The sequence below is a fragment of the Lissotriton vulgaris genome, chromosome 10 (genome assembly GCF_964263255.1).
Source record: "Lissotriton vulgaris chromosome 10, aLisVul1.2, whole genome shotgun sequence".
In the NCBI taxonomy this organism is placed as follows: domain Eukaryota; kingdom Metazoa; phylum Chordata; class Amphibia; order Caudata; family Salamandridae; genus Lissotriton; species Lissotriton vulgaris.
Window position 1 is genome coordinate 94,152,389 of NC_141698.1, and position 19,719 is coordinate 94,172,107.

The 19,719-nt window shown below is 49.7% G+C and overlaps 1 protein-coding gene across 1 annotated transcript in view; it reads right to left on the bottom strand.

The window, feature by feature from the left end:
* The window catches only part of PDPK1 (3-phosphoinositide dependent protein kinase 1), a 288,661-nt gene that overhangs the window by 52,055 nt on the left and 216,887 nt on the right, over positions 1 to 19,719 (bottom strand). The window contains exon 11 of the mRNA XM_086940588.1: positions 9,054 to 9,227. Coding sequence (XP_086796714.1) covers positions 9,054 to 9,227 — 174 coding nt within the window. The remainder of the gene's footprint in view (positions 1 to 9,053; positions 9,228 to 19,719) is intronic.

Consider the following 19,719-nt stretch of genomic DNA (forward strand, 5'->3'; position numbering starts at 1 on the left):
AGGCAGAGCGGGAGTTGTTGTTTTTGCCTCTGCCTTTATTATTGTTACCCCTGTAACCACCCCTTTGGTAGCCCTTACTATAGGTGGATTGTGTAGGGGCTTTGTACGAGGCAGAAGGTGTGTCTGAAGAGTATCCCCTGGTGGTGCCTCGGTAAGATGAGCAGCGAAATAAACGTCTGGGAGCCTGCAACTGCAGGGCTCCCATTGATTTGGCTGTATCTGTATCCTTTTTCATTTTTTCAAGTGATACATCTACATTGGGTCCGAATAAGTGTTGCTCATCGAAGGGTGGATTAAGTATAGCACTTTGGACTTCCGGTTTGAACCCGGATATGCGTAGCCAGGCATGTCTACGCAGTAAGACACTGGTGTTAACTGCTCTGGAGGCAGTGTCTGCTGCATAAAGTGCACACCTAATATAGGTGTTTGTAATATTTTTCCCTTCTTGGATAAGCTCGTTTGCTCTATCTTTGTACTTATAAGGGAGGTGCCCCACTAATGATTCTAATTTGTCATAATGTGCCCTGTCATATCTGTCCAATAATGCTTGTGTATTGGCACATGTTTGCTGCTTGAGATGCAGTTCTTTTCCCTGATGCGTCAAGTAGCTTAGACTCTTTATCTGGTGGGGGGAGCTTCACCTGATGTTTGTGAGTTTGCTCTCTTGCGTGCGTTGGAAACTACAAATGAGTCTAGTGGTACTGGGCCTTTAATATATGCTGGGTCTGAAGGGGCAGCTTTATATTTCTTCTCTATTCGAGGGTTAATGACCCAAGTTCTGACTGGGTCCTTGAAGACTTCAGGAGCATGCTTAATCACTCCTTTAAGCATGGGTAAAATGGATGAGGACCTTTGTGCTTTATCAAAGGTATCCATTAGGAAGTCTTCATCCACAGGGTCTGTATGCATGTCTACCCCATGACATTGCGCAGCTCTGTGTATCAACGGATTGAAACCCATAGTGTCTTCTGTTGGGGAAGGCCTTGAGGGGTATATGTCATCCTGAGGGACATTTGGGAACGTCTGGGGTGTTCTAATCATCCCACGGGTCAGGTGAGCCTGGAGGAATAGATGGATCATCTACGTTACCCCCTATATCATCAGAGCTATCATCCCTGTTGTCATCATCTGGTATGATAGACGATGTAGGGGAGTGTTGTGGTAGGGGAGCAGGTGGTGATGGCAAAGGTGGAGGCGAAGGGGAAGGAAGTCTAAAAGGAGAGGTAGCCATGTCCTTTTTCTTTGCATGAGGAGCTGGCGCTGGTGTATCCATTGGTCGCTTTTTTTGAAGCTAAAGTTAGTGGACTTTTTGTGCAGGGTCTGGGTGAAATAAGTCCTCTGCAGGAGGCCGATCTTTAGGTGGGGAGGGGGTTTTCGGCATTGAATCGGTTTCTTTAGGTTTTTTGGCAATGTCTTTAACCGGAGAAGCAGTCTTTTTCAGCTCTGATGATTTTTTTCGGCTCTGGTATATTTTTTGGATCTGTTGTTTTTTTCGGTTCCGTCGGTCTTTTTGAATCCAAAGCGGGTTTGCTTGGTGTGGCCGGTCTAGTCTTTTTCGGTGCCGGTGGGTGTGCATATCGCCATTGTCTAACCCAGGGTGGTGTGGAGTGCAAAAAAACGATGGATTTGGGCCCAGATCTTTGGACTGGGGTGAGTGTGTGACATTGATCCACATTCGGTCCATCACCTGTTGTGTTTGCATATTCCGCCCTAAGTGCGCTGGGGATGCCCAGACGTGGGTCCCAGGCACTCCACACCACTGGAGTCAAGCTAGCCGGGCTGATGAGAGGTGTTACCTCGAAACCGGTCCGGTCCTCGGATGCTTGATTCCGTTCTGGGAAGGACATGGCTTTTGTAGTTCGGACTGGACTGTTCCCATGGGGCACAGGGTCAGAGCTGATTTGCATATCGCCATTGTCTAACCCAGGGTGGTGTGGAGTGCAAAAAAACGATGGATTTGGGCCCAGATCTTTGGACTGGGGTGAGTGTGTGACATTGATCCACATTCGGTCCATCACCTGTTGTGTTTGCATATTCCGCCCTAAGTGCGCTGGGGATGCCCAGACGTGGGTCCCAGGCACTCCACACCACTGGAGTCAAGCTAGCCGGGCTGATGAGAGGTGTTACCTCGAAACCGGTCCGGTCCTCGGATGCTTGATTCCGTTCTGGGAAGGACATGGCTTTTGTAGTTCGGACTGGACTGTTCCCATGGGGCACAGGGTCAGAGCTGATTTGCATATCGCCATTGTCTAACCCAGGGTGGTGTGGAGTGCAAAAAAACGATGGATTTGGGCCCAGATCTTTGGACTGGGGTGAGTGTGTGACATTGATCCACATTCGGTCCATCACCTGTTGTGTTTGCATATTCCGCCCTAAGTGCGCTGGGGATGCCCAGACGTGGGTCCCAGGCACTCCACACCACTGGAGTCAAGCTAGCCGGGCTGATGAGAGGTGTTACCTCGAAACCGGTCCGGTCCTCGGATGCTTGATTCCGTTCTGGGAAGGACATGGCTTTTGTAGTTCGGACTGGACTGTTCCCATGGGGCACAGGGTCAGAGCTGATTTGCATATCGCCATTGTCTAACCCAGGGTGGTGTGGAGTGCAAAAAAACGATGGATTTGGGCCCAGATCTTTGGACTGGGGTGAGTGTGTGACATTGATCCACATTCGGTCCATCACCTGTTGTGTTTGCATATTCCGCCCTAAGTGCGCTGGGGATGCCCAGACGTGGGTCCCAGGCACTCCACACCACTGGAGTCAAGCTAGCCGGGATGATGAGAGGTGTTACCTCGAAACCGGTCCGGTCCTCGGATGCTTGATTCCGTTCTGGGAAGGACATGGCTTTTGTAGTTCGGACTGGACTGTTCCCATGGGGCACAGGGTCAGAGCTGATTTGCATATCGCCATTGTCTAACCCAGGGTGGTGTGGAGTGCAAAAAAACGATGGATTTGGGCCCAGATCTTTGGACTGGGGTGAGTGTGTGACATTGATCCACATTCGGTCCATCACCTGTTGTGTTTGCATATTCCGCCCTAAGTGCGCTGGGGATGCCCAGACGTGGGTCCCAGGCACTCCACACCACTGGAGTCAAGCTAGCCGGGCTGATGAGAGGTGTTACCTCGAAACCGGTCCGGTCCTCGGATGCTTGATTCCGTTCTGGGAAGGACATGGCTTTTGTAGTTCGGACTGGACTGTTCCCATGGGGCACAGGGTCAGAGCTGATTTGCATATTGCCATTGTCTAACCCAGGGTGGTGTGGAGTGCAAAAAAACGAAGGATTTGGGCCCAGATCTTTGGACTGGGGTGAGTGTGTGACATTGATCCACATTCGGTCCATCACCTGTTGTGTTTGCATATTCCGCCCTAAGTGCGCTGGGGATGCCCAGACGTGGGTCCCAGGCACTCCACACCACTGGAGTCAAGCTAGCCGGGCTGATGAGAGGTGTTACCTCGAAACCGGTCCGGTCCTCGGATGCTTGATTCCGTTCTGGGAAGGACATGGCTTTTGTAGTTCGGACTGGACTGTTCCCATGGGGCACAGGGTCAGAGCTGATTTGCATATCGCCATTGTCTAACCCAGGGTGGTGTGGAGTGCAAAAAAACGATGGATTTGGGCCCAGATCTTTGGACTGGGGTGAGTGTGTGACATTGATCCACATTCGGTCCATCACCTGTTGTGTTTGCATAATGAAAGTAGTAGCCCTGCATTTCACATCATTCTTTCATCCATATGAAATTGACAAAGGATACTGAGAAAGGAAATAATTGTTTTTAACATACTGTAAAGCAAACGGAAACCACAAAAGTGTTACTGTTTGGTATTTTCTTACAAAGACAAAAATCTAGCAAGTGATTAGGGTTTTGATTTAGAAGCACTTAAAAATATTTTAAGTGAATGTGTGAATTGATGATTATACAATTTTTGGCATATCTCTGATCTTTCATAAAACACAACACCCGATCGGGTAAAGAAAAGCTTGCCTATCTTAAGGCTGGAAAAAGAAATTCAAACACCCCTCCGCTCCCCAGAGAAATATAAAAATAAGTAATTCTTTAGCCATTTAAAGCAAGCAAACTCTGCACAGTAAGGACCCTTGTGTGGGAGCAAAAGGAACGTAAATTGCCATGGGGCACCAAAGTGGTAGTATTACCTTTTAAAAGAACCATGCTGATGACACACAAGTTACTGTCCTTCAGTAACTCTCTTTCTGGTAGATATTGTATCTTAACGCAGATTCATCACCTTTAGAATATCGCCAGTGGCAAGACTAGGTGTGTAAGCATTAAAAGAGCAGGTCTCCCGTATGCAGATAGGTGGCGCTGTGAGGTTCCGTGTTGATTTTGTTCAGCCTGTCCTGGAATTGACAGAGCATACAGGCACATAGGAGGTCTGAAGAAGATCAGAAATAACCGGGTCCATGTCATCCCAGAAGCTCCAGATTGGGGCAAGGTAGTGTGGAACTCACGTCTGGGAATGAGATAAGGTCTTCTGATCAGACTATCACTTCAGGAGGATCTCCTGTCGCAGCAGCAGGTCTGGGTCCTGAACCCAAACCAGGAACAATCTACACCTCCATGTGTGGAGACTGAGATGCAGAAGTCGACCGCATTCGATTTTCCTCCTGGAATTGTGGATGTCATCCTTGCTTTCACACTTCCTTCTACAAAGTTGTTTACTCCAGGCACTGGGACAACTGTATGGCCTGGTGCGGAACCTGTAATGTGGACCCGTCACAGGCCAAACAGTTGGGAATCTTGTTGTTTGGTTTAGCTCTGGCCTAGTAAGGACTTGCAGTGGGCATCATTAAATGTTATTTAAGGGCCCCTTTAGCTATTTTGCATTTGCCGGACCAACTGTCCATGTTTAGATCACCTGCTGTGATTAGGTTTATAAAGGTTTGCCACATATGTTTCCCCCCAAACTCTTTGAAATGCCACAGTGGGATCTCAACTTGGTTCTCACTTTCCTCATAGACACTCCCTTTGGGCTTATGCACAGCTGTCCACTACATCTCCCAACTCTGAATACTGTATTCCTTGGTGCAATAACAACAGTTGGTTGCTTCATTAGACTTTAATCTCTCTTCTTGTGCCTGCCTTACATGACATTTTTCTAAGATAAACTGGTGTGGAGGACCAGGGTGGTCTTTATAACGAAGATCTTGACTACCCATTGCAGGCTGCGTGTTTTGGTGCAGAACAAAGTGAAGAGTCGACATGGCACATATCCTTAGTGCCATGCCTTCAACCCATTGCCCTGGCATAGGTCAGCCATCCCTCTAGTTGGGTGCACTATATCAGTGGTGAGGGTACAGGTGCATGAGCCCTGTACCCCTACAGTGTCAGCCAATTCTTAGACATTGTAAGTGCAGTAATGCCATTAAGAGTATATGGTGCTGGGAGTTTGTCATTACGAACTCCACAGCACCTTAATGGCTTTACTGAAAACTGGGAAGTTTGGTATCAAACTTCTCAGCATATTAAATCCACACTGATGACGGTGTGGGATTTAATGAAAAATGCACTCAGAGAGCATCTTAGAGATGACCCCTGAAAAACGACGTAACTTTAATGTCCTGGCTGAGTCGCTGCTCGCCAGCTGCCACCACCTGACATGTTTCTGGACCCCTGGGCCGAGAGCATGCTGCTCTTGGAGGTCTGAAACAATGCATATCCTGGGACGAGGTGCCAAGCCTCCTCCCCCAGGATGGGCAGGGTCCACGAAGAGGATGCTTCAAAGTCTTGGCGCCTTTGTGAACTACCCCAGCCATTTGCTGCTTTCAGCAACTGCCCCCACAGGTTCTGACCCCCCTTTTGGGCAGGAAAATCGGTGGAAAAACCAATTGAGGAAGGGAGGTGTGCCCACCTTTGCCAACCCCACCCCTCAGGTGGGGGTGGCAAGGTGAAGCACAACTCTCAGTCCCTGCCATCTTGACGATGGGGGACCCAGCCAACACGAGAGAGGCAAATGCCACCCTCCCATTGGAAGTCGGCATAATAGGGGGGTATACCCACCCCAAGGAAGGGACTCATTGGTCCCGACCTTTACTTACCTGTAGCGCCCCTAAATCTAGTATTTAGGGGCAACCCCCGAACCTTGCCTCCTCATACAAGAACCGACCAGAAGAAGAAGGATCGAAGAAGCTGTGCTGAACTAAGAAGAAGAGGACAACCACTGACTTGGCCCCAGCCCTACAAGCCTGTACCCACCTCTAACCTGCTCCAGCGAAATCCTGGTGTGTCCTGCAGCCCGCAGCCTTCAAGAACCCAAAGGACCTGCTATGCCTTCCAAAACCAAGACTTTGTCCCCCGTGAGCACCGGATTTGCTCACCATCAGACTCTGGCCCCAGCCAAAACCTTGAGTCTGCAACCCTCTGCACCAGACGCCCACCGCCCGAATTCGAGTGGCCCAACACCACGAGGAGGTCTAACGGCGATTCTGACCTGAGATCTAGTGATCTTTGACCTGCCTCGAATTTCCAATCGACGCCTGCAGCCGCTTTCTAGAGGGTCCACACCGACCGCGCCCGAGCTCGTAAGAAAACCAGAAGCCTAAAGACACCCCTGAAACCGACGTCCCACGGCCTTGGGTGGCCCAACCGATGGTGTCCCAGCATCCCCAGGCATCCCATCTTACCTCTCCAACAGGTGGTCACCTCTAGAAGATAGTCGTCCCCGACCCTGCAGAGTTTGTTGTAACCGAAGAATCCCCATTGCCCGGAGCCTAACACCAGGAGCTTTGCTCCCACAACCTGGTGGCCTGCATGTGAGCAGCCACCAACCAGAGGTCCTCTATCCCTCATTGGATACCATTGGGCTTCAGCACTCTACACCCACCCACCCTAGCCTCGTTGAGTGTTTTCTGAGAGTGCATCCTCGACCCTGAGGGAACCTTGGTTCTAACCCCAGAACACCAACTCCCACAAATAAGTACTTACCTGTGAACCATTAACTTAATTTCCTTCCATATGATTGCATGGACTGCTTTTCCTTGAAAATTATTTTAAGTGTGGAGTTGGTTTGCATGAAACATTGAAAAACTGCAAATATACTAAAAGTGAATTACTTACCTTTTGCCTAAGAAATGTCTGTGTGATAACTAGGCATATCACACTGATTAGCAAAAGTATTCTAAAAAGTGATCTAAAAAGTAATGAGCATAGTAATCTGTAAAGTAACTGAAAAGTAATTTCGAACTGTTGACTTACTTGTAATTCAACCAACTGCGTTTGAACCTGCATTCAACTGTAAATCACTACATAAGATTTTGCAAAGTATTTCACTTACCTGCACCAGACTGGGCATTGTTCAAGAAATAAAATAACTAAATAATATTTTTATACCAACAAATTGGTCCGAGTCCAGTCTTTGAGTGAGTGACATCATTTGCTGCCCGAGTGTGTACAACAAATGCTTAACACTACCCTCTGATAAAGCCTTACTGCTTACCCAGACTACCACAAAAAGAGAGTAAGATGCTATCTACTTCTACCTCCGACTACCTTTGGGGTTCCACTGGACTCTGTGCACACTATACCTCATATTGGTATAGTATATACAGAGCCAGCTTCCTACAACGAGGGCATGTTCATGCAGAGTATCTGTCAGGCCACGTTCTGAGCATCAGTGCACGCGTTCACATGGCACTACTCTATTGACAGCCAGGTCCAATGTGAAGGGCATTTCACATGGTCGGTCCTGCAGGACTTTCTACAGATCGCCACCTTGGGAGGTGTACAGCTTTGAGATCTATTTTCAACATGAGGAATCTGCAGTTAGAAGTATCCGTCAGAAGAACAAGTTACTTACCTTTGATAATGCTCTTTCTGGTGGATACTCTAACTGGAGATTTTTCACCAACCTCCTACCTCCTCATTTAGTGGAATCGTCTCCTTTCTAATCTAAAAAGGTCCCATTTTAGGAATATGCACACTTGTTACCCTTATTATTGTTGAGCTCTGCATCAGAGGGTGCGGGAAGAACCAGGAAATAAACTGATGATGGTTAGCAGGGATGGTGCTTAAACGCGGATGCATAGGTCACTTCCAGTGTGGAACAAGTCAACACAAGCTGCACAGCGCCACCTATTGGCGCGCATGAGGAATGTGGTTTGGAATCTTCTGGATTAATTCTAATGCCTGAGGATATTCTGAAGGTGAGGAATCTATGGTTCGAAGCAGCCATATGAAACCAGCTTTCTGCACTCATCTTTCACCTCACACTTTTAAAAATAACCCCTTTCCAATGTTTGTAATTAACCAAGATTGCTAGAAGGCAGGTAATGTATGGACTTGTTTTCCCATATACATGGTCTCCTGTCCTGCTATGCTTTCCTAAACATACACTGATACGTTCACCAAAGTCATCCAGAACCTTATTTACAAGACCACCGGAGACAAAATCACTCAGGAATGAGAACTAAAAACCAAGTACAGCAGTGCTTTGCCACTCTAGTAGGTAACATGTCATCCCATAGATAAATGTATTCCACCTGTACATTTTTTAACTAAGCATCCTACTCATAAAGAAAAGTGAAACCAATTACCTTTCCTAACTGAAGAACAATAGCATGGGATTTACACCGAACAAGGAGTATGCAAGACACTGTATGTGGAGTATGTATGCAAGACAGTACGGTGGAAAACACACCCAGAATAGAATCTAGATTCTACAGTGTAGACTCTTTCCATTTCACTCTACAATGTATATATTATGTCTTATCGGAAATGCCAGATAAGTGAACTTGAAATCTATTTATTCATCAAAGATTGACAAGTTATACCCTGTAGTTACAGCATCAGCTTTATGGCTAACAAGGACACACTCTCCCCATGACAAGCTTCCTACGAGTAAAATGTCTCAAGAGTGGTGGAGTGATTCAGTGTTTGCACTACTAAAGAAAAAGAGGTTCCACACCTTGTGCACAATGGAATTACGTGAAACCTTACAGATGACTCATTAAGCATTGTATACACAAGCATCAAGGGTTGGAAAAATGACCATTTAGCAATTGTCAATAACTATTTCACAACAGCAGTAAGGTGACATACGTTCCCATAGCAATCCTCGTCGTCTTCGGACATTGCTGGTAAATATGCTGTTAGTTTTGGGGGCGTCTGATTATGCAGATTTTCCCATTTAAGGTTTTCAAAAAACGAATGAGCTTTAAGAGGTTCATATCCACCCATTTCTTCACAACCTAATCTCTTGGTTGCGTCCAAGACCTAAAAATAAATTTAAATGAAATAAGAGCACATGAAATTTTCAAAACTAACTTTTATTAATTTACAACCATTACATCCTACATCAAACTGATTAATCTCATAATTGAATAGAAAAGAAGGAGTTTTATTGTAATGTGTAGGCAACTCACCATATTTATTTGTACACATGTTGTTATTAATCCTCAGGCTCTTCCAGTACCAATAACAAGCACATGAGATATTTAGCCCAACAGGCCACGATGAAGCCGCAATCACGTTGTGACTTCACAGCGTTGTCATTAGAATGAACGCGTCATTAGCACACAGTTGTGCACGCAAGTCGTTGCAACAACTTGCTTTAGGGGAGGCGCATTGGTGGTGGGTGCTGGATTTAACGTCCAACACCTACCCTGCTGTTGCACAGACTGGAGTTGGAATAGTAAATTAGACCAATCCAAAATCAAGCACCCCCCTAAGGCAAGCTATTATTACAACTTGCGTGCATAACAAATGTGTGCTAAAGATGCGCTTTTTCTAATGTCGGCGTTCCCAAGGCATGCGTGATAAACGCATGCAGAATACCGTCATACATTCGGCCATGATATGGACACAATTCTAGCAAGAACATAATCAGATGAACACATAAGCCCAAGTGCATCCATCACCTATCAGTGGACTACCACCACCATGACCATAGGCTGCCCGATCCATAGTTCCTAACTACTAATCTCCAACAACATGGCTAGTGGCCCCCTCATGGAAGACAGGGGTGGTTGAATGTTCAAAGAGCCACTTGAAGAACACATTTTTACATTTATGTAACAATTTTCTCCAGCAAGAAATCTTAGATAGATCTCCACAATCCCTTTGAGCAGAGTAGCAAGCAATTTTCTGGATCATCCCCACTTGGGAGTTAAACCTAGCTATTTCTGTGTTGGTGCTTTACAGTTTTCACACAAAGAAATGTTTGTTAGTTTGTTCTCGTGAAGTGTCCCACAATTTGCCATCTTGAAATTCACCCAAACATTTTACACTCCACGTAATTATTTTGACATTTTAATTAACCAGACATACAAAATGGCATAAATCGAACTCTTTTGTGCAGTCCACATAGTAAGTAGGGTTTTCTGACTCGGCCTACATGCAGGTCAAAATGGTTTGATTGAGATAAAATTCGGCCTGCATTTAAGTTGGGAGGTTCAGATGAGTCCTGGGCGTTGCCTTGTAGCTACAAAATCGGATGTTGAGTTGTTAGCTAAGAAAGTCCTACAGCTAGTGAGGGTTAGAATTTGTGGTGCTGATACTTTGATATCCACTACGTTGCTTGGACAGATGTAGTTTATTTGAGAAACTGTCACCATAACCAAGTCTGATTTTGATATGATATAAGGCATGATAAGAAGCACAAGTTACTACTTGTGTAACAATATATCTGTAAGAGACATTAGTTAGTGATAGATTCCTTACCTTAGAATATCCCCAGGCGTCAGACTGGATCCGGAGATTTTTTGCGTAGCAGTACCCATGCGCGTCGGTAGGCGTCAGCCGTCGGCGCCGTGATGACGTCGTCGGAGTACTTAGACGCCGCCTCCGCGTGCTGACGTCAGTTCTTATACACAGCTTTCCGTGCCAGAAACGCAGAGCCATGATAAAAACCAACACTGGTGCCATGAAACTAGGGCCCTGAAGGGGATGATCTTAACCCTAGATATCGGTTCGCAGAGGATGGGTGGGTCGGTAAGTAATCTATCACTAACTAATGTCTCTTACAGATATATTGCTACACAAGTAGTAACTTGTGCATCTGAAAGAGACACGTTAGTGATAGATTCCTTACCTTAGAATAGATACCCCAGCAATACCAACCCCGGTGGTGGGTCTGCGAACCAATAATCACACCAGAAAGTCCTGGAGGATGGAATGGCCAAAAAAGCCATCCCTCGCACTTGGCTGTCCAGGCAGTAGTGTCTTGCGAACGTGTGCAGCGAAGCCCACGTAGCTGCCTGACAAATGTCCTGCAAGGGGCCTCCCCCAGCCCAGGGCAGTAGTAGTTGCCGTGGCCCGAGTGGAATGGGCCCTCAGCCCAACAGGGGGTTCCTTTTTAGCCAAGGAGTAGCATGCCTGGATACACAACACGATCCACCGAGAGATGGTCCGTTTGTGCACCGCCCTTCCCTTCTTAGCGCCCGGTTAACCAACAAAGAGTTGGTCATCCACCCTGAACTGGCATGTGCGATCCAAGTAGAATGAGAGCGCACGTTTTGGGTCCAGACGGCAGAGCCTCACTCCCTCTTTCGAGGGATGCGGAGGCGGAAAGAAGGTGGGCAAGGTGATGGACTGCCCGATATGGAAGGCTGTGACTACCTTGGGCAGGAAAGAGGGTCTTGTCCGCAATACAACCTTGTTCGGATGGACAGAAAGGAATGGAGGTTTGAAAGAAAGAGCCTGGAGCTCACTCACTCTCCTGGCAGAGGTGATGGCAACCAGGAAAGCAGTCTTCAGAGTAAGAAGGCGGAGAAGACAGTTATGAAGTGGTTCAAAGGGAGCGCACATCAGGTAAGTCAGTACAAGGTTCAAGTCCCACTGGGGCATCTCGAATGGAACAGGAGGGAACATGTGTGTTATGCCCTTCAAAAACCTATTTACAATGGGGGACTTGAACAAAGATGGTTGATCAGGTAGCCTTAAGAAGGTGGAAAGGGCAGAAAGGTAGCCCTTGAGAGTGCCCAGAGCAGAGCCCTGCTGGGCAAGAGTAAGGAGGAAGAGGAGAACCTCAGAAAGGGGGGCAGAGAGTGGATCCACAGCCTTTGCTGTGCATCATGCCACAAATTTGTTCCACCTGCAGGCGTTTACCGATTTCGCGGAGGGACGCCTGGCTGCCAGAATGACATTACAGACTTCAGGAGGCAAGTCAAATGGCCTCAACTGTCGACGCTCAATCTCCAAGCTTGTAGGTGGAGACTTGACAGGTTCGGGTGGAGGACCGTCCCCTGTTGGTGCGACAGAAGGTCCTCCTGAAGAGGCAGATGAATCGGGGGATCGACAGACATGCTGAGTAGCTCTGGATACCAATATCTTCGTGCCCAGTCCAGAGCCACAATGATAACCTGGGCCCGGTCGCGCCTGATCTTCTTCAGCACTCTGGGCAGAAGTGGTATAGGCGGAAAGGTGTACAAAAGACCGCAACTCCACTCGTGACAAAAAGCGTCTCCGAGCGAGGGCCGCCTTGAAAATTCCAACGCGCAGAACTGATGACACTGCGTGTTCTCTTCGGTGGCGAACAGATCTAACCAAGGCTCTCCCCACTGCAGAAAGAGATCTTGCGCCACGTCCGAGTTTAGACGCCATTCGTGATCCATCATGCACCCGCGGCTGAGTTCGTCCGCCCTGGTGTTCAGAGAACCTGCAAGGTGTTGAACCACCAAGGTCACGCCCTGATGTTCCAGCCACTGCCAGAAGCGCAGAGCCTCCTGGCAGAGGGTCCACGACCCCACCCCGCCCTGTTTGTTGCAGTACCACATGGCGGTGGTGTTGTCCGTGAACACTTGCACTACACTACCCCGGACAGAGGGGAGGAATGCCTTCGGTGCTAGACGAATCGCCCGCAGCTCCAAAAGGTTGATATGGAGCCGGGACTCCGCTAGAGACCAGAGGCCTCTGATCTCCACCTCTCCCATGTGGCCTCCCCAGCCCTGGAAGAACGCGTCCGTCACAACTACGTGCTCCGGTTGGGGTAAGGAGAGGAATCTGCTGCTGACCCAAACGTGGTCCGTGAGCCACCACTGCAACTGTCTTGCAGCGCCCTTCGAGATCAAGACATGGTCGGACAAGTTGCCCTGATGCTGGGCCCACTGAAACTCCAGGTCCCACTGTAGAGCCCGCATCCGCCACCTGGCGTGATGCACCAGAAGGATGCAGGAGGCCATCAGCCCCAGAAGCTGCAGCGTCAACCTGACTGAGACCCGGGATAAAGGCTAAAAGATTGGAATCAGAGCCTGAATATCCCGTACCCGCTGTTCGGGAGGATAAACCCGAAACTGCGCCGAGTCCAGAACCGCTTCGATGAAGAGGAGCTTCTGAGAGGGACACAGGTGTGATTTCGGCACATTGATGGAGAACCCCAGCAGGTCGGCCGTATTCTGGAGGTGGCTGATGACTGTCTGGGGCGAGCCCGCCTTCAACAACCAGTCGTCGAGGTAGGGGAAGACTGAAACCCCTAACCTGCGCAGATGAGCTGCGACCACCGCCATCACTTTCGTGAACACACGTGGGGCACTGGTAAGGCCGAAGGGGAGCACGGTAAACTGAAAGTGCTCGTGGCCTACCGTGAACCGCAGGTAATGCCGGTGGGACGGCAGGACGGGGATGTGAAAATAAGCGTCCTGCAAGTCCAGCGCTACCATCCAGTCTCCAGGGTCTAGGGCAGCTAAGACCTGAGCCAACATCAGCATCTTGAACTTCTCCTTCCGGAGGAAGCCGTTTACGTTCCGTAGGTCCAAGATAGGGTGTAGGCCCCCTTTGCCCTTCTTGGGTACCAGAAAGTAGTGGGAGTAACAACCACACCCTACTTCTGGCCCAGGAACGCGCTCGATGGCCGCCTTGGCCAAGAGGGCCGTAACTTCCTCCTGCAGAAGTGTCAAGTGATCCCCCGACACGCAGTGGCACTGCGGTGGCATGGCTGGAGGGGACGCCTCGAAGGGGAGGGAGTAGCCCCTTCAGACGCTTTGCAGCACCCACCTGTCCGATGTGACAGTGCGCCAGTGGTGGTGGTGATGGCGAACCCTGCCCCCCACCAGCGTCACATGGGCCTGAAAGCAAGGACTAGGAGGGTTTTTAAGGCGGATGCTGCAGGGGTAGGTGTGGACTGGCCTTGCCGTGGACCCCGACCACCGCTAGAGCGGTTTCCACATCCGCCACCGCGTTGGATGTTAATCTGCGGTGCGTGGCAGGCGGCACGTGTGGGGGCACCCCTTCCTTGGCCACGAAAGGTGCGAAAGGCACCCGTTTGCTGGCGCGGGGCCGAGAGGCCCAAGGACTTAGCCGTAGACCTGGAGTCCTTAAAGCGCTCAAGCGCATGGTTTGCCTTGTCGCCAAAGAGGAGACTGCTATCGAACGGCATGTCCATAAGTGTGTTTTGGACATCGGCCGAGAAATTGACGGACCTCAACCAGGCGTGACGACGAATCGCCACCGTTGTTGCCATCGCTCTGCCCAGAGAGTCAGTAGTGTCCAGCCCACACCAGATGGAATACCGTGCCGCATCCCGGCCCTCCACCGGGGCTTGGCCGAGTTTAGCCCGTACCTCCAACCGACATTCTGGCAGCACGGCCGCTACCGTGTCCCACAGAGAGTGGGTGTAGCGGCCCAAGAGGCATGTGGTATTAACTGACCGCAATCCCAAACTTACGGAGGAGAATATCTTCTTCCCGTAATTCTCGTACCTCTTTGATTCCTGGTCAGGGGGAGCCGACGGGAAAGCGGTCTGGGAATTGGAGGCCTGGATAACCAGGCTCTCAGGGGTGGGGTGGGTAGACGGAAAGCAAGGGTCACCCGGAGCCGGGCGGTGGCGTCTGGCCAGATTCCTATCCACAGCCTGCCCTTTGGCAGGCCTTGACCAAGTGCCCAAAAGAACGTCTGACAAGGCCTCATTAAACAGCAGCAGAGGCTCGGCCGAGCTTGACTGCGGTTTAAGGACCTCAGTGAGGAGGTTAGTCCTCACGGCCGCGATGGGAAGCTCAAGGCCCAGGGCCTTGGCCGCCCTCATCAGCACCACGCTATAAGCAGCTCCCTCCTCCGTAGCCACGCTAGGAGGGGAGACAAAACCAGTGTCGGGCGAAGTGTCCAGACCACTGGCCTCCCCAAGCTCTCCTGTCCAGTCCGCAGAAGACTGACACTCACCTGCCAGAGGGTCCTAAGCCCCTCCCAATCCTCCTCATCATCCACTGCCTGGTACTGAGGCTCAAACGATGGGGCCGGGTCATTGAAATAAAAATCTCCCAGCGGCGTCGGATACGGCGCCGAGCTGCGCCGCACCGGCGCCGGACCCGAATCGAGGGCAGGACCAGGGATGACTTTGCCAAGGGACGGCGCCGGGGGAGACACCCGTGGGGCGGACGCCGGCGAGGTCGTGAGGTCGACCGGCGGCCCTGTGGCGTCGGGACTGAAGTCGCCGACGGCGCCGGGGCCGAAGCACCAGGCCTGCGTGGGGACCCAGACAGAGCCGCTTGGCCCGAAGGCGCCGCGGAACCCGACGGAGGAGCGAGCGACCTCATGGCCATGAGGAAGTCAGCAATCTCCCCCGGCGTTGCGTCCTGCCCAGGGACCGGCGGGTGTGGGGTAGGCCGCGACACCTACAGCTCTAGCGGAGCCGCGTGGGCGGTGTCGCCCGAACCTCCGTCCGCGTCGCGCGAGTGTCGGGGGGGGGAGTCAGAAGAACGATGGTGCCTCTGACTTCTTGTGCCTCTTACCTGAGGACTTCGAGCCCGAAGACGACTCCCGGAACTGTGTTGGCTCCGGCCCCGCGACCGGTCCCTCGACCCTCTTTCGGACCGGGACCTCGAGCGGCACGGGGCAGACTGCCGAAGCTCGAGTCGCTTACGGGACCGCTCCCGTCTAGCCTTAGACGTCAGGGCCCGGCAGTCGGAGCAGGACTTGTCGTCGTGGTCCAGGCCCAAACAGTGCAGGCACCGGCGATGTGGGTCGGTAACCGACATCAGTCGGTTGCAGTCGGTGCAAGGCTTGAACCCGGGCATCCCTACCGGCACCGTTGGGAGTCGATAGACTTCGAAAAATGGATTAAAAAAAAATGGATCAAAAAGGATTTCAAAAGGTTAGTCAAAAAGTGACTTGGGTACAACTTTTTCCAGATGTGCGCTAGCTGGCGCGGAAAAAAGAAAAAGAAGAACTGACGTCAGCACGCGGAAGCGGCGTCTAAGTACTCAGACGACGTCATCACGGCACCCACAACGGACGCGGAGCCGCGGACGACACCTACTGACGCGCATGGCTACTGCTACGCAAAAAAAATCCGGATCCAGTCTGACGCCTGGGGATATTCTAAGGTAAGGAATCTATCACTAACGTGTCTCTTTCGGATTAATAAAGCGTCTGCATATGCCCGATCAAGTCTTCAAAGGACTGCTGCAGTGGGCTTGTGCAGAGAGGTGCACTTTCCCTGCAGAGAGATGCGCTTTCCCCGCAGAGAGATGCGCTTTCCCCGCAGAGAGATGCGCTTTCCCCACAGAGAGATGCGCTTTCCCCGCAGAGAGATGCGCTTTCCCCGCAGAGAGATGCGCTTTCCCCGCAGAGAGATGCGCTTTCCCCGCAGAGAGATGCGCTTTCCCCGCAGAGAGATGCGCTTTCCCCGCAGAGAGATGCGCTTTCCCCGCAGAGAGATGCGCTTTCCCCGCAGAGAGATGCGCTTTCCCCGCAGAGAGATGCGCTTTCCCCGCAGAGAGATGCACTTTCCCCGCAGTGAGATGCACTTTCCCCGCAGTGAGATGCACTTTCCCCGCAGTGAGATGCACTTTCCCCGCAGTGAGATGCACTTTTCCCGCAGAGAGATGCACTTTTACCGCAGAGAGATGCACTTTCCCCACAAAGAGATGCACTATACCCGCAGAGATGCACTATACCCGCAGAGATGCACTATACCCGCAGAGAGAAGCACTTTCCACACAGAGAGATGCACTTTCCACACAGAGAGATGCACTTTCCACAGAGAGATGCACTTTCCACAGAGAGAGATGCACTTTCCACAGAGAGAGAAACACTTTCCACAGAGAGAGAGAAGCACTTTCCCCACAGAGAGAAGCACTTTCCCCACAGAGAGATGCACTTTCCCCGCAGAGAGATGCGCTTTCCCCGCAGAGAGATGCGCTTTCCCCGCAGAGAGATGCGCTTTCCCCGCAGAGAGATGCGCTTTCCCCGCAGAGAGATGCGCTTTCCCCGCAGAGAGATGCGCTTTCCCCGCAGAGAGATGCGCTTTCCCCGCAGAGAGATGCGCTTTCCCTGCAGAGAGATGCGCTTTCTCCGCAGAGAGATGCGCTTTCCCCGCAGAGAGATGCGCTTTCCCCGCAGAGAGATGCACTTTCCCCGCAGAGAGATGCACTTTCCCCGCAGAGAGATGCACTTTCCCCGCAGTGAGATGCACTTTCCCCGCAGTGAGATGCACTTTCCCCGCAGTGAGATGCACTTTCCCCGCAGAGAGATGCACTTTCCCCGCAGAGAGATGCACTTTCCCCACAAAGAGATGCACTATACCCGCAGAGATGCACTATACCCGCAGAGAGAAGCACTTTCCACACAGAGAGATGCACTTTCCACAGAGAGATGCACTTTCCACAGAGAGAGATGCACTTTCCACAGAGAGAGAAACACTTTCCACAGAGAGAGAAACACTTTCCACAGAGAGAGAAGCACTTTCCACAGAGAGAGAAGCACTTTCCCCACAGAGAGATGCACTTTTGCACTTTCCGGACAGAGAGATGCCCTTTCCCGACAGAGAGATGCCCTTTCCCGACAGAGAGATGCCCTTTCCCGACAGAGAGATGCCCTTTCCCGACAGAGAGATGCCCTTTCCCGACAGAGAGATGCCCTTTCCCGACAGAGATGCCCTTTCCCGACAGAGAGATGCCTTTTCTAGACAGAGAGATGCACTTTGCCCACAGACAAATATATTTACCTCACAAGAGGAAACACATGGGAAAGCAAAACGCTAGTTATTTTGGAAATTGCTCAAGTAGGACAAAAAAAGACAAGTCTTCTTTCAGTTTTTTCGACAGTTAATCAGAATTCACAGGTCTTTTTCTGCTGAAGATTCATATCAGTAACTAAATAATTATTTGCCTCAACAATTATTCAACAAGATCTCCTAGGCCTTGAATAATAGTTCCTGGTGCTCTGCGGTTCAGCCATAATATATAAAAGCAAATACATATAAAACCCAAATATCAAAACTGTATAGCCGACATATTTTAACTTTGGAATATTGATTTAAAACACAAGAATCCTTTTTTGTTTTGGTTTTTGGGCCCCACTACTGACAAGGCACAGCACTCATTCCTCTGTCAGCTCTGCCCACAAAGGGAGACCGTGGTGTCCCACCTGGGGTGAGGTTTCTTTTTTTACCGAAATTATAAATCTAGTTTATTGGAACTGAACATAGATTTAAGGCCAGGTTTCAGGACCAGTAGACAGATTAGTGCACATGGTTAGCATTTACCTAGGGGTTTGGAGTAAGGTTAAGCCTTGGACTGAGGTTAGGCTTGGTTTCATTGCTAGTTAATAGTAGGCTTCGGAATAGAGTTAATGAATTAGGTTTTGTATCGACTCATTTGTATTATCCTTGTTCATTCAAATCAGGGTAGACACAGAGGTTTCAGAGTCGAAAGAGAGGACTAAATATCATCTAATGTATATTGTCGGGAAGCTTCCAAGGGACCACCCTGGAGTGTGGACTTGTTTATGTCAAGTAATGGTTTCAAAGGGGTTTCATATGGTAGACACATGGCGTATTCAAAACCCGGAGGGTAGGAACTACTCCTTTTACTCCCCGCCCCATGACTCCTTTTCAAGAATTGATTACATATTTATAACTAGGAACGCTGTAGCCAGAATAGAGGACACAGACATCGCACCAAGACTTGTCTCCGACCACTCTTGTATATCACTCACCCTAACTAATGTCAAACCGACAATTCGTCAGTCAATGTGGCGCCTTAATGAGGCCATTTTGAATGATGAGAAACATAGAGAAACCATAGGGAACGCTCTCAAGGAATTCTTAAAAACCAATAAAAAGGGAGACACCTCAGACTTAATTCGCTGGGAAGCATTAAAGACCACCATAAGGGGACTCATCATAAAAATATCATCCGCAATTAATAAAAATCGCAATGCTGCCCTTTTAAAACTAGAAAAAGACATCTCAAAACTCAAACACGAATATTTAAATAGTAGAAGTGCCAAGTTATTGACTGACCTGTCCAATCAAAAATATATCTACAATAAACTAGTAATTGAAAAGGCAGGAGTATGGTTAGATAGAAGAAAACGTTTTAAAATCTGCGAATCTAATAAAGCAGGAAAAGGTTTAGCGGCCTACCTTAAATTTAAAATTCAAAAAAATACGATCACTTCTCTACTGGATGATACAGGCACCCCCACTTCAGATCCCAATAAAATTGCCAACTTATTTAAGAACTTCTATGAGAAACTGTACGCTAAGAATGCGAACGTGGGGAGAGAGAGAGTGGAGGACTACCTCTCCAAATGTGCACTACCAACACTTACGCCCTCACAACAAGAATCCTTAAACGAACCAATATCGGAGATAGAAGTCACTAATGCGATCAAGTCCATTAAGAGTCGGAAGGCCCCCGGACCAGACAGGTTTACGGCACAATTTTATAAATGCTTTGCCCAAACCCTTAAGTCACCAATTTTAGACGTGTTCCACGAGATTAGTACTACCGGAGTAGTGAAAGGAACGTTAGCTGAAGCAGTGATAGCT